The 11,412-nt window shown below is 35.8% G+C and overlaps 1 protein-coding gene across 1 annotated transcript in view; it reads right to left on the bottom strand.

Annotated features, from left to right (window-relative positions):
• The window catches only part of LOC113349996 (probable sugar phosphate/phosphate translocator At3g17430), a 5,260-nt gene extending 1,482 nt beyond the window's left edge, over window positions 1-3,778 (bottom strand). The window contains exons 1-7 of the mRNA XM_026594046.1: window positions 3,513-3,778; window positions 2,258-2,564; window positions 1,830-1,937; window positions 1,202-1,233; window positions 1,046-1,096; window positions 523-584; window positions 164-425 (exon numbers count right to left, since the gene is read on the bottom strand). Of these exons, the coding sequence (XP_026449831.1) occupies window positions 164-425; window positions 523-584; window positions 1,046-1,096; window positions 1,202-1,233; window positions 1,830-1,937; window positions 2,258-2,341 (599 nt within the window). The 5' untranslated portion in view covers window positions 2,342-2,564; window positions 3,513-3,778. The remainder of the gene's footprint in view (window positions 1-163; window positions 426-522; window positions 585-1,045; window positions 1,097-1,201; window positions 1,234-1,829; window positions 1,938-2,257; window positions 2,565-3,512) is intronic.
• Between the last annotated feature and the right edge of the window lie 7,634 nt (window positions 3,779-11,412).

Below are 11,412 nucleotides of genomic sequence, written 5' to 3'. Positions count from 1 at the left end.
CACTGACTTCTTATACAAAATAATACTTTGAACCAACTAAGCTGCATTGACAAGGATATAGATATGGTGTCTTCTTATACAATATTATTCGCCCTAATGACACTTCCTAATTTACAAACTGCAAAATAGAAAATGAAGATGTCAAAGAAACAAATATATATACCTGCACGGTGCTATGTAATATAAGCTGGTGACAGGATTTAGTGTCAAGCCTTTCTTTTGCAGAAGAACTTGAGTTAAAACCAGCCTCAGAGCCTCAGCAAATATTCCTGTAACCTGGTATAGTGTACCAACTACATTAAAATGAATCTCCCCGTAAGAGGAAATTACAACGCCAACACTGATCAGCAACATGTTTGTGAACACGTCACACTTTAATTTGTCGGTACCACATATAACAGCCATGACAAATGTTGCCACAGGCACTGCAAATACCAAATTTAAGACAACCAGTTATTTTAGAAATTCTTCAAAAATACAGTATGGAACTTGCAAGACATAATGAACATAGCATCACCATACTTAAAGCCTTGAGCATCTGAATGAAGGCGACGGAAATATGCAGATAAGCAGTGTTACCAAACCTGTAAGAAGGAACACACACTTCAGGAGGAAAACAATGGAATAACCTGTTAGGAGCTACAGATCATTATTCAAGTGCCTTCTTTTCTAAACAAAAATTAAGAGGAGATTACTTGCTGTGAAAAGGTTATGCTGGGTAATAATACTTGACATTTAGCATTTAAATGGCTGCAAATAATTTCTAAGATGCATGAACTGCCAAAGACTTGTTATTGGGCCAGTTTATGTACCAACACAAATTAAAAAGGTCTGAGTGTATCTTGGCAACCCCTAAAGAAACTAAGCAATATAGTGCTAAGCTTATTAAATACTACCTCCATCCTACAAAAAGTGGGCTTTTCATTTTTCGTGGGACGGAGGGAGCACACAGCACTAGACAAACACCAAGGCATAAAATATAAGAGACACTAAACAAAAATATGAGCAGCTACCACGTGACAAATTAAATCAGAATTATGCTTACCAAAGGCTTGATGCAAAAAAAGCACTGATGGGAATCACACAAGTTGCATATCTGCATGACCACAAAATAAATATTTGAAGTTTTAAGAATCAAGAGAAAAAGTAACATGGAAAATGCTAAAAGCAGGAGACAGATAAAAAAGTTTAAAAGGCATACATTTCAAATGTCATTTTAACAGGTGCTACAACCTGCAAAAAACAATAGCAACAAACAGTAAGATACAAAAAATATGTAATAGGGTAAAAAAAATCTGAACCAAAATTATTTGTTATGTCCATCTTACACATTAAACCCATGTAAATAAGCTATCAATAACTAAATATGAGCGAGACACTTCGTACTGGGCGCTGTTGCATCATTTATAATTATTCTACAAGTTCGTAAACAACAACCATGTTTAGTAGTTCTTCTGGAGCCAGATAAGACAGTCAAAATAAAAGGGCTACACAGGACAACCAAACTGAACGACTAATAACATTTCAGCTACAAGCACCCCAGTTTGCAGGGCTTTCAGTGCTGTGAATTTAACATAACAAAGAGAGGGCTTAGATTTTGATCCTGATTTACAGATTTTTTACAAGAAATTAATCTCTTCTAGACAAAATCATTACTCCATTTGGGTATTGATCACACAAGGTTTGGCCACTTCTACTGCTACATTCAATGGACGTGACTTTTAGTATAATTTAAGAGGACAACAAATTATGAAGTAGGAAAGAATAAAAATGAAGCACAAATGTACATTCCTGAAAGAAAAATACCAACGGTAACTTGGAGAGTGTACCTTCAGAACGCGAACAAGAATAAATGCTACCAAGCCAGAAAATCCCATATGAATCATAGTCAATGTGATCGGGTACGGAAAATTGAAGTATTTAGGAGAAAGAACCCACTGCAAACGAATGAAAACAAATCATTTCAACTTCAGTGACAGGTTTATAGGAAGTATACAATACATCATGAATCATTGCCAATTACAATCAACCCTATCTAGCAAAAAATAGTCAATATTAACATTGGAAGTAGAAACAATGGACTATGCAACTACAGATTATGCAGATCCGAATGATGTAGTGCAATGATATTCTACTCAGATTAAATATTTGGAGAAGAGAATAATTATCCAGTAAAATTGGACAGTACTTTAAAGACACTATTAAATATGAATGTGTTACATGCACAAACATCAGAACTATGGTAAGGATACAGTACCTTGTTATACAAAATAACCCCCGAGGATAAAAATATGTATAGTAAAAGGTATAGATACGTCAACACAAGTGGTCTGCCTATCATCTTGTCTCGTATTCGTTTCTTTTAACTCTTAACTTGTCAAACCATCTGAGGAAAAAAAAAAACTTTCTAGTTTCTAGTTGAAACCAGAAAAACCAAGATCACAGTCATACTCCAGCACAGTCATCTAAACCCGAAAGGATATCCACATCCTTGAAAATTTGTCACCGGTATACTGATAGTTGGAAGGAAGCAGTTCCACTTCCAAAATCCCAAAACTATGAAGCTGGAAAACATTGAGACAAATGAACAAAGTTAATTTTATGCCTAGAATAATATAAGCTATGCTATTTGTAAGATATATTAGTTTCGGTTGCCAACGAGCAACGTCTAATTGGGTCGCAAGAACCTCACAACCACCGTATCAGAAACAGACAAGATATACTTTCAACATAATGAACAAGTCATTCTCCAAAAATACAGAACAACAGTTGATGGAAGAATTAGGTCTGAATGCAACAAGAAAGCCAATCTGCAAGTAAGCACGAAACTATAAGGCCCATACATACATACAGATTACATACAAACAGTACGCAAGCACGAAACTGTAAACCAATACATACAGCTTACCTACACATGAAGTACAAAGTACAGTCATGATGAGCGCAAAAAGGAACACGTGTTTCATGATGAGAAATTCTTCTCTTTAACTAAGAAATTAACCTAAAATTACAACCTCATTTAACTTGGATAATCCTAATAACTATACCAAGACAATCATTCTTTAACAAATCCTCCCTAGCATGCATTTCAGTTCATAGTCAAGCCCAAGAACAACATTTAAAATGCATCAAATTCAATCACTCAATTGCAACATTCTTTTTCCAAGTCTAAAGATCACAAACAAGAAATAGTTATAGTTCAGGTTTCATTTCATTATTTCAATATCCATTCACATGATTCCTTATCAAAACCATTAGAGAAACGAAAAAAAGAACGAATTCATAAAAAGAATCAACAACATTACAAGATCAGATCGAAAATATAATAAGCCACGTCAAAAATCAAAGTGAAATAGACGTCTGACAGAACTCTAGAATCACCGACAATAAGATCCACATAAATACTTCAGATCAGAGTATACAGTAATAGTAACCAGATCTTCAAATCACATAATGAGATCAAAATTCTACCAAATCAAGAAATGATAAAGAAATCGGGAAGAAAAACTCACAAGAGAATTGTAATAGATCCAAATTAAGTTTAACGGTAGTCTCTTTTCAGTAGATAGAGTTGCCGTGAATCTTGATTTTTCCGATAAAGATTGCCGGAATTTGAGATCTAATTGTGCAGAAACAGGAGGAAGTGGGAATATTAGAGGGCTCCTGATTAAGAGGAGAGTGAAGAAGCTGTTGTGTTGTGTGTTAGACGGAGAGAGAAGAAGAAGAAGAAAGAAAGAGTGTTGTGAGCGTCAACTATAGTTCTACTTCTTCCACAAACCCATAAAAATCGTTTAACTATAGTATTTTGATAAACGGGTCTTGCATCTAATCCTATCTCTTAGATGTCTAATCGGGTTGCCTGAATATCAGTGAAACTCCTGAGATCCGGCCCTATGCTTCTTTGTCTTTTGGCATCTGAGTCAGTCAGGTTGACACTCCCCGAGCAGGCATGTTAATGGATAAATGAATATTTGATACCCGTCCAAATTCGTTCGAATAGTTAGGAATTTAGGATATTATCGGAATTTCGTATAATGGATATCGGATACATATATTTTATCGAATATTTTTATTTTAATAAGACCGATACGAAAAAGGTATTATCTTATAAGATAATATCTGATATCCGTTAAAAAATGTATGTGTATTCTTTTTTATTTATTATTTCAATGATATACATGTTGGCGTATGAGTGGTGTTTGGTTTTCGAGTACTTGTTGGCTCACCGCTCCGAGTGTTGAACGGTAAGCCCGATTACCTCTTCATGCCCGTGTCGTAACCCAAATTTGGTTCCTATGCTGCCCATATATCGAGTAGATATCGATGGTGTCCCCCATTTGTAGCTTAATCTTACCTATCGTTGGTACGATAGATCCTTCGCGTACAGCGTGCCCGCTTGAAAACAACTTGTCCCTGGTGCTCGTGCTCGCCTGGTCTTAAAAGCTTGGCTGGCTTGTCCTACTGGAGACAGTCGTTCCTTGATGGACAATACGTGTTGGCGTATGAGTGGTGTTTGGTCTTCGGTGCTGGTTGGCCCCCCGTTTCACGTGGCGACAACAAGTCCGGCTACCTCTTCTTCACCTTCTTCCTTGAATCGCCTGAGGAAAATACTCGTCTGGTCCATGTGCTTACCTGTCGAAAAAGTATCGACTATTGCCCCTTACAACAGTGAACATGTGAAATCATCCTAGCATATCGTGAAGGGAGGGACTCCCTCCTGTAGCTATGCAGGCAGCATGATCGTGAAAGGGAGGACTCCTCCCTGTAGCCATGCATGCCCCGGACAGGGATATAGTGGGTATGCTATTTTAACGGTCGTGAATGCGTAAACCACACTAAAATAGTGTATCCACTCCACGTTCCACCTGCGGCACGGAATGTGCCAGGGATCCAATACTGTCTCTGACAGGTTGCCCAGGCTGGTGAGTCGACGTAGAAACTTAGCCATACTTTGGAGATAAGATCCTCACGAGATATTATCTCTCCCTACCTGGTACTTGCTACTGGAAAAAGGGCTTTGGTTTTTGGTTATTGGTATTGGTTATATGTAGTTGTTAACTTAGTAGTGTAAGAAGATGTAGAAATAAAAATACTACAACACCATTGTCACGGTGGGGAGGGTCGACCGAAGAAAACTGAAACACCGTTCATTGCATAACGTGTTATACATCTTTCTTTCTTTTTGAATATTATTTTTGAGATATATACATCATTTAAGTGGTTGTTGTTAGAGCATTGCTCGGTCGAACTCCCATGCGTTGCTATCTCAAGCATGTTTGTCAATGTTAGTGATCAAAACTATAAGTCTTGATTTCTAGCCTATTTATAGATGTCTCGGACTAGGATATAGATAGTGTAGTTGAGCTTAGATCTCTCGGCGTTCATCACTTGAAGACGAAGAATTACTAAGGGGAGCTTGTTGAACTTCTTCGACAAAAGGTATGTGGAGACTTGAACTCATCTATCACTTGGAAAGTCTATTTCTACTATCTCTTATATTAAGACATAAGTCGTGTTACGATTTAGTTTTCTCTATACACATTTGAGATTTCAAGCTGAGTATATCTCGCTTACATATTTCTCGAAATATGTGTTGGTAAGCTTTCGCTTCGACCAATTTCATCTTATATCATGAGAAAATCTCCGAGTAACATCTTACATGGTTTGTGTGATACAATCATTTGATGTGGGATTGGAATGTTTTGATAATGATTATTTCAATATCTTGAAAATTGCTTTGATGCTAATAGTGTGTGAAAAAGGCTATTGTCATTATAGAAGAATGTTTCAATGATTGAAATAAAGAGTTGATGATGTAACCATCTTTGGATATAAGCATATATAGTGTGTTCGCACATTAGTATATAAATACATAAGCCGGGAACCTAGAGTATGCATATGTGTGTATACGAAATTGGTTGGCGGAAGTTTTCGAACCGAAAATTTTATTGAGTTTGGAAACTTAACAAACTCAAAATCGGGTTGCTTAAGTACGCATACCCGTACACATACTTAAGTTGGTTACTTTGTAAAATCGGTCAGTTCATGAACTTAAACATTTAAATCATAAGGAATGCAATCTTTGCAAACCGTGGCTATAATGTTCATGATTGATTCAAGTGAATCAAATCGATTTGGTTTTGATTGTGTTTTCTATACAATTGAACAACTCTTTAACTAATTTCATTTGAGTCATTTGAACTAGTTATGGTTAAGATGAATAAGGTTGATATGAGAGTCATCATATGGCTAACCACGGTTAACTATTTGTGAACCAACCTGGTGTACACGTTTAGGTACGATTACATAAACCTAAATAAGGGTACATTTCATTTGTGTATAACAAGCTAAGTTCGATATAACTGTTGAAAGATATTAGCTTGGTTGAATCAGGTTTTTCATATAACGGTGAATATTGAATGCTTTGTTACTAAAGTAACATGGATTGCAAACCCTGATTTGAAAACTATATAAAGGAGAACTCTAGCAACTGGGAAACCTAATCCCCACACCTCCTATGTGTTACTAGTTGCATAACTAGAGTCGATTCTCCTTTAACCTTAGGTTTTTTCTCGAGACCCTGTAGGTTAACGACTTGAAGACTTCATTAGGATTGTGAAGCCAGACCCAACTATTATCTTTGCAGTTGCGTGATCTGATCTTATTGTTTCTATCGTGTTGAGTGCAATTGAAACAATTTCCTCGAGATTTTATATCTCCGATAGGCAAGATAGAAAAATAATCACAAACAAACTTCGTCTCATCATTTGTGATTCCACATACTTGTTTCACTAGTCGATTAAGTTTATTGTGGGGTGATTGATAACTCTAGGCTGTTCTTCGGGAATATAAGTCTGGGTTATCAATCGGTTCATGTTCACCTTAATTTATCAAAAGACGGAACAAAAACTCTTGGGTATTTTTGTGGGAGACAGATTTATTCAATCCTATAGACTTTTATGTGTGAGACAGATTTTTCTATCAAGTCTTCGACTTTGGGTAGTAGCAACTTATGGATGTGGGTGAGATCAGCTAGGGGAATCAATGTAGTATCTGAAAAAGCGAGGGTACCCAAATATACCTCAAGCTAAAACTTTTCCTATCTATAAGTCCTTTTTCCGAAAGTGATTATCTATGGAATGAGTCGCGACAATACAACTAATCGGTTCACACTTCGTGTGATCGTCTATGGATACGAGATCGAGAAAATACAACAACGAAGTATGTTTACTTGATACAAAGGTTCAGACTTAACCAAACACAATAGGATTGCTTATCAAGTAAATAGGAATTAACGTTTGTGTAATTTACTTTAATTATGATAAAACAATTATAATGCGGAATATTAAAGTAAACGACACAACAAGATTTTGTTAACGAGGAAACGGCAAATGCAGAAAAATCCTGGGACCTAGTCCAAAATTGAATACTCTCAGGATTAAGCCGCTACACAAAATTACACTAACTTATTATAGTTGAGACCAAGCAACTAACCCTATAGTTCACCTAGTTCCTTCTGCATTCCCACGCCTCCAACTTATAAATAAGTCACGTACTTGGAACAATTCCTTTGGTTCGTATTCTAAACAATAAAGGAACTACAAATCTATTTGGTATCAACTCTACTCAACCAAGTGATATGAGTCGGACAAAGCCTCTTCCGTTTATCTCAACATAAACTCCTTCGTCAGGTCCTTAGATCTATCTTATATTCAATCACCAAAAGGTAATCGGTTAAGATTAAGCCAACAACACCTTTAATCCGAAGAACCGTGTTGATGCCTATCTACTTAATTAATCAATCCAACCTACCACAAGGATAAACCGATTATTAATTGGATCCTCTTTTACCGAAACAAGTATTGTGCACACCAAAGATTATAAAACTCAAGTCAGATCTTCAATATCTTCTTTGTCTTCAAATCTTCAATAAAAACCTGCACACAATCACTTGAATCTCTTGTGATCAATCACGCACAGAACGGAGTCAGTTAATAATGAATTATCACAAGATCGTCTTTAGAACTAACAACAGTCTAAGGATCCCTGTCGAAACTCTGAACTAGTTTGAGTAAATCTTATATCAGAAGAGAAGATTCTCAAGAATAAAAAAACTAGGTGCAATCAGATATCAACCACCGTTAGTCAATCAAATCAATCGAAAACAAAAGATAAACCACAATTATCTAGTTTCCCACCAACGTGTCGCGCTAGAGCTTCTCAATCCCAAAGAAGACTTTAAACTGAGCGTCCGTAAGAGATTTCGCCTAATTAGGTTACTCTCCTCTCCGAATAGGCGGATACACCAGTAACAACAACAAAAGAATAAATCTGTTGTTACGAAGGATTAGTTTGCTAGAAAGGCAAACTTCGAGTATTTATAGACAAGGAAGTTTGGACACCAAGGAATTTCCAAAACCGAAAATATTCTCCAGATACTCATTAAAGCACAAATTCGGTTTCCATAATTCCTGGAAATGCTATGTCCAAAAATAACGATCGAAATCTCTCAGAAAATCTAATTAGTAAATGCACATTCCTAATTCTGTAATTTCCCTATAAAATGAAATTAATAACCTCAATTAAAAGATTCTTAACGTACTTATGTTTCGATCCTGGGATTCTCTTCCCTTAGCCGTTAAGGAATATCTTTGAATAATTAAAGAAATAAACATTCCCGGAACGTGTTCAAAGTTTGTCGACATCTTAACTTTGTAAGTTCTCTTTCACACTTACAACCTTGAAACCGATTCTCCACACTTCCAAACAATTTTAGAATTGGTTCATCTGACTTTCAAGAACTATGTGATTGATCAAACCAACATTCAATAACAATCATGGGTTTACGGTTCTACCAAAACAAGTTTCGGTTCTACCTCCATGTGAGTACTGTGCATAGTCACACTAGCTTTCCAAAAATTCGGTTGACTAGGTACTAGGATCAGTTCCCCACATATATATGGTATCTAACTTATATGTGCTGCATATATCCATAGGATCGGTTCCCCTTTTCCTAAAAACGTGTTGCACATGTCCATAGGATCGGCTCCCCTTTATTTTATAAACCTTGTTGCACCCATACAAGGATCGGTTCCCTTTGATGTACCGCACCTCTAACAAGGATCGGTTCCCTCTTTCCTTTTAATTGGTCAGACATACAAAATCCGATCATACCACAGGTGATTACTTAAGATCGGTTTTACTAATAAAAGTTATACCAATACATAAGTCAGGCCTTTGTGAATAGTTCTACCAAGAACACAACAAGTTGTGAGCGGTTATACTCTATCACACATATTGGTTGTTCATAAGATATGCAATGAATAACAAAACCAATAACACCTTGAAATTTCCTTTTTCGGTTCACAAACAAGTTTATGAACTTACTTCCTTAGAACACATGTAAACATTGTTCCCTAGGATGAAATCCTCACCTCGTACCCATACATAATCACAATAGCATTCAAATGATTATGGCGATGTCTTATCTATAAAGTTTAATGGTTAAGCAATAAACCTCGTCTTGTATTCCTTAATACTATGTCTATCTAGAGTTCGCATATGCTTCGCAGTTATGTTTTCAATATGCACGACTTGAAAGATACGTTAGGTAATGAAATATCTCAAGTCAAACATCACTAACCTCAAGGGGAAGGATGATTATTGTCGTTGTAGCTCCTTGCTTCTTCACATCTTCAAGACTTCGCAATACTTGTAATGTCTCATATCCTAGTACTTTCAAGCTAACCTATACGAAGTTGACTCCAGTGCATAATCAAGCAACTCTTAACATGAGTTTTGATTCACTAAAATATGACAACCAAAGTTGACATACCAACGTTTGGTGGGTTCAACCGAGCAATGCTCTAACAATCTCCCCTTTTGTCAATTTTAGTGACAAAACTCTTACATCATATGGATAAACAAATTACAAGAATTCATTACAATCCGCTTTATTCTCGATTCAACAGCACAGTAAAACTGCTTACATTCAATCCTTGAAAATGCCGATGTTGACATTATAATAATAAAGCTAATACTCCCCCTAAGGAAGATAGGTAGATATTCAATCCGCACGTCTTTGTTATACCAATATATATGACATGTTACTCCCCCTTGGTATGTGCTTTCACTCTTTCGTTAGATAAAACATTCAAGTACCAATGTTCTTTTCCCTAGCGATGCCAATCAATATAAAATCAATGCCAGCATCACCTGTTTACTCCATATATTTCTCCCCCTTTTTATCAAAAAAATGACAAAGAAACTAAAAAATAAAGGACAACACGAAAAGAATCTTACAAATCTAATAGACTTGCAAACCTATAGAGTTAGGCATGAGGGTTCCACACATCACGTTCTGGTAACCAATATCAAAACTGAAACTACAAGTAGTCTTATTTTGATATGTTACCAAGGAAACAATTGTCCGAAACAATTTTTCCAATTTAGTTTAGCAAACCAAAAACAACTAATCACATTAGTCCCTTTGCTAAACCGGTTGTTCAAGAACAACCGCTTAATTCGATAAGACCAAAATAAAGATAAATTCCATTTTTCTCATCAGGTTATAATTATCCATAAACTTAGACCTTTCAATTTTAAACAAGACAAGTACTAGGTTAGTTAACTAGCATTTCTTGTTTAGGCATTCGATTAGACTTGAATAACCGAAACCTCACTTTGATAAGACAAATTAAGATCAGAATTAACTTAGTTTCTTATCCGGAATCGAATTGGACTAAACAACTCATCTCATGCAAAAAATATTTCGTTAAGCCATAAATAATTCATACAAACCAAAATAAATCAACTTGCATAATTATTCACCTCAACCGGAAGCAATTGAAACAACATAGACATTAAAAGCACTGTAATTGCGTAAGCCTAAACAATTGATACCATACAAAAGCAAGATAATAACGGTTTTTCTTAACCGGAACCAATTGAATCACACTCACATCAATTGTACCGAAATTTTGTAAGCCTAAACAATTGATACCATACAATAAAGTAAGATAACAATAGTTTTTCTTAACCGAAACCAATTGAAACACACATCCACACACACACATCATGGAATAAATATCAATCGAACCGAAATTTTGTTAAGCAAAAGCAACAAATATATATATAATATAAACCCAGGCTTTTCTTAAACAGGAAAACAATTAACTAACAAGATTCTTACCTCAAATTTCGCATCCACTTCTCCAATATGATAACATCTTCGTCCATGGAGAATTGATATCGAAATATCACCACGTTTTCATCCTTATGCATAAACAAAGGAATAACAACACACCTCAACCTTTACCAGAGAAAGGTTGAAAAACGGTTTTAACAATTGCAAGCAAAAGTTAAAAACCGTCGAAACACATATGCTTTTATGCTAAACCAAAACCGATTCAA

This window comes from Papaver somniferum, chromosome 2 (assembly GCF_003573695.1).
Source record: "Papaver somniferum cultivar HN1 chromosome 2, ASM357369v1, whole genome shotgun sequence".
NCBI classification, from domain to species: Eukaryota; Viridiplantae; Streptophyta; class Magnoliopsida; order Ranunculales; family Papaveraceae; genus Papaver; species Papaver somniferum.
This window is presented reverse-complemented; position numbering and strand designations above follow the sequence as displayed.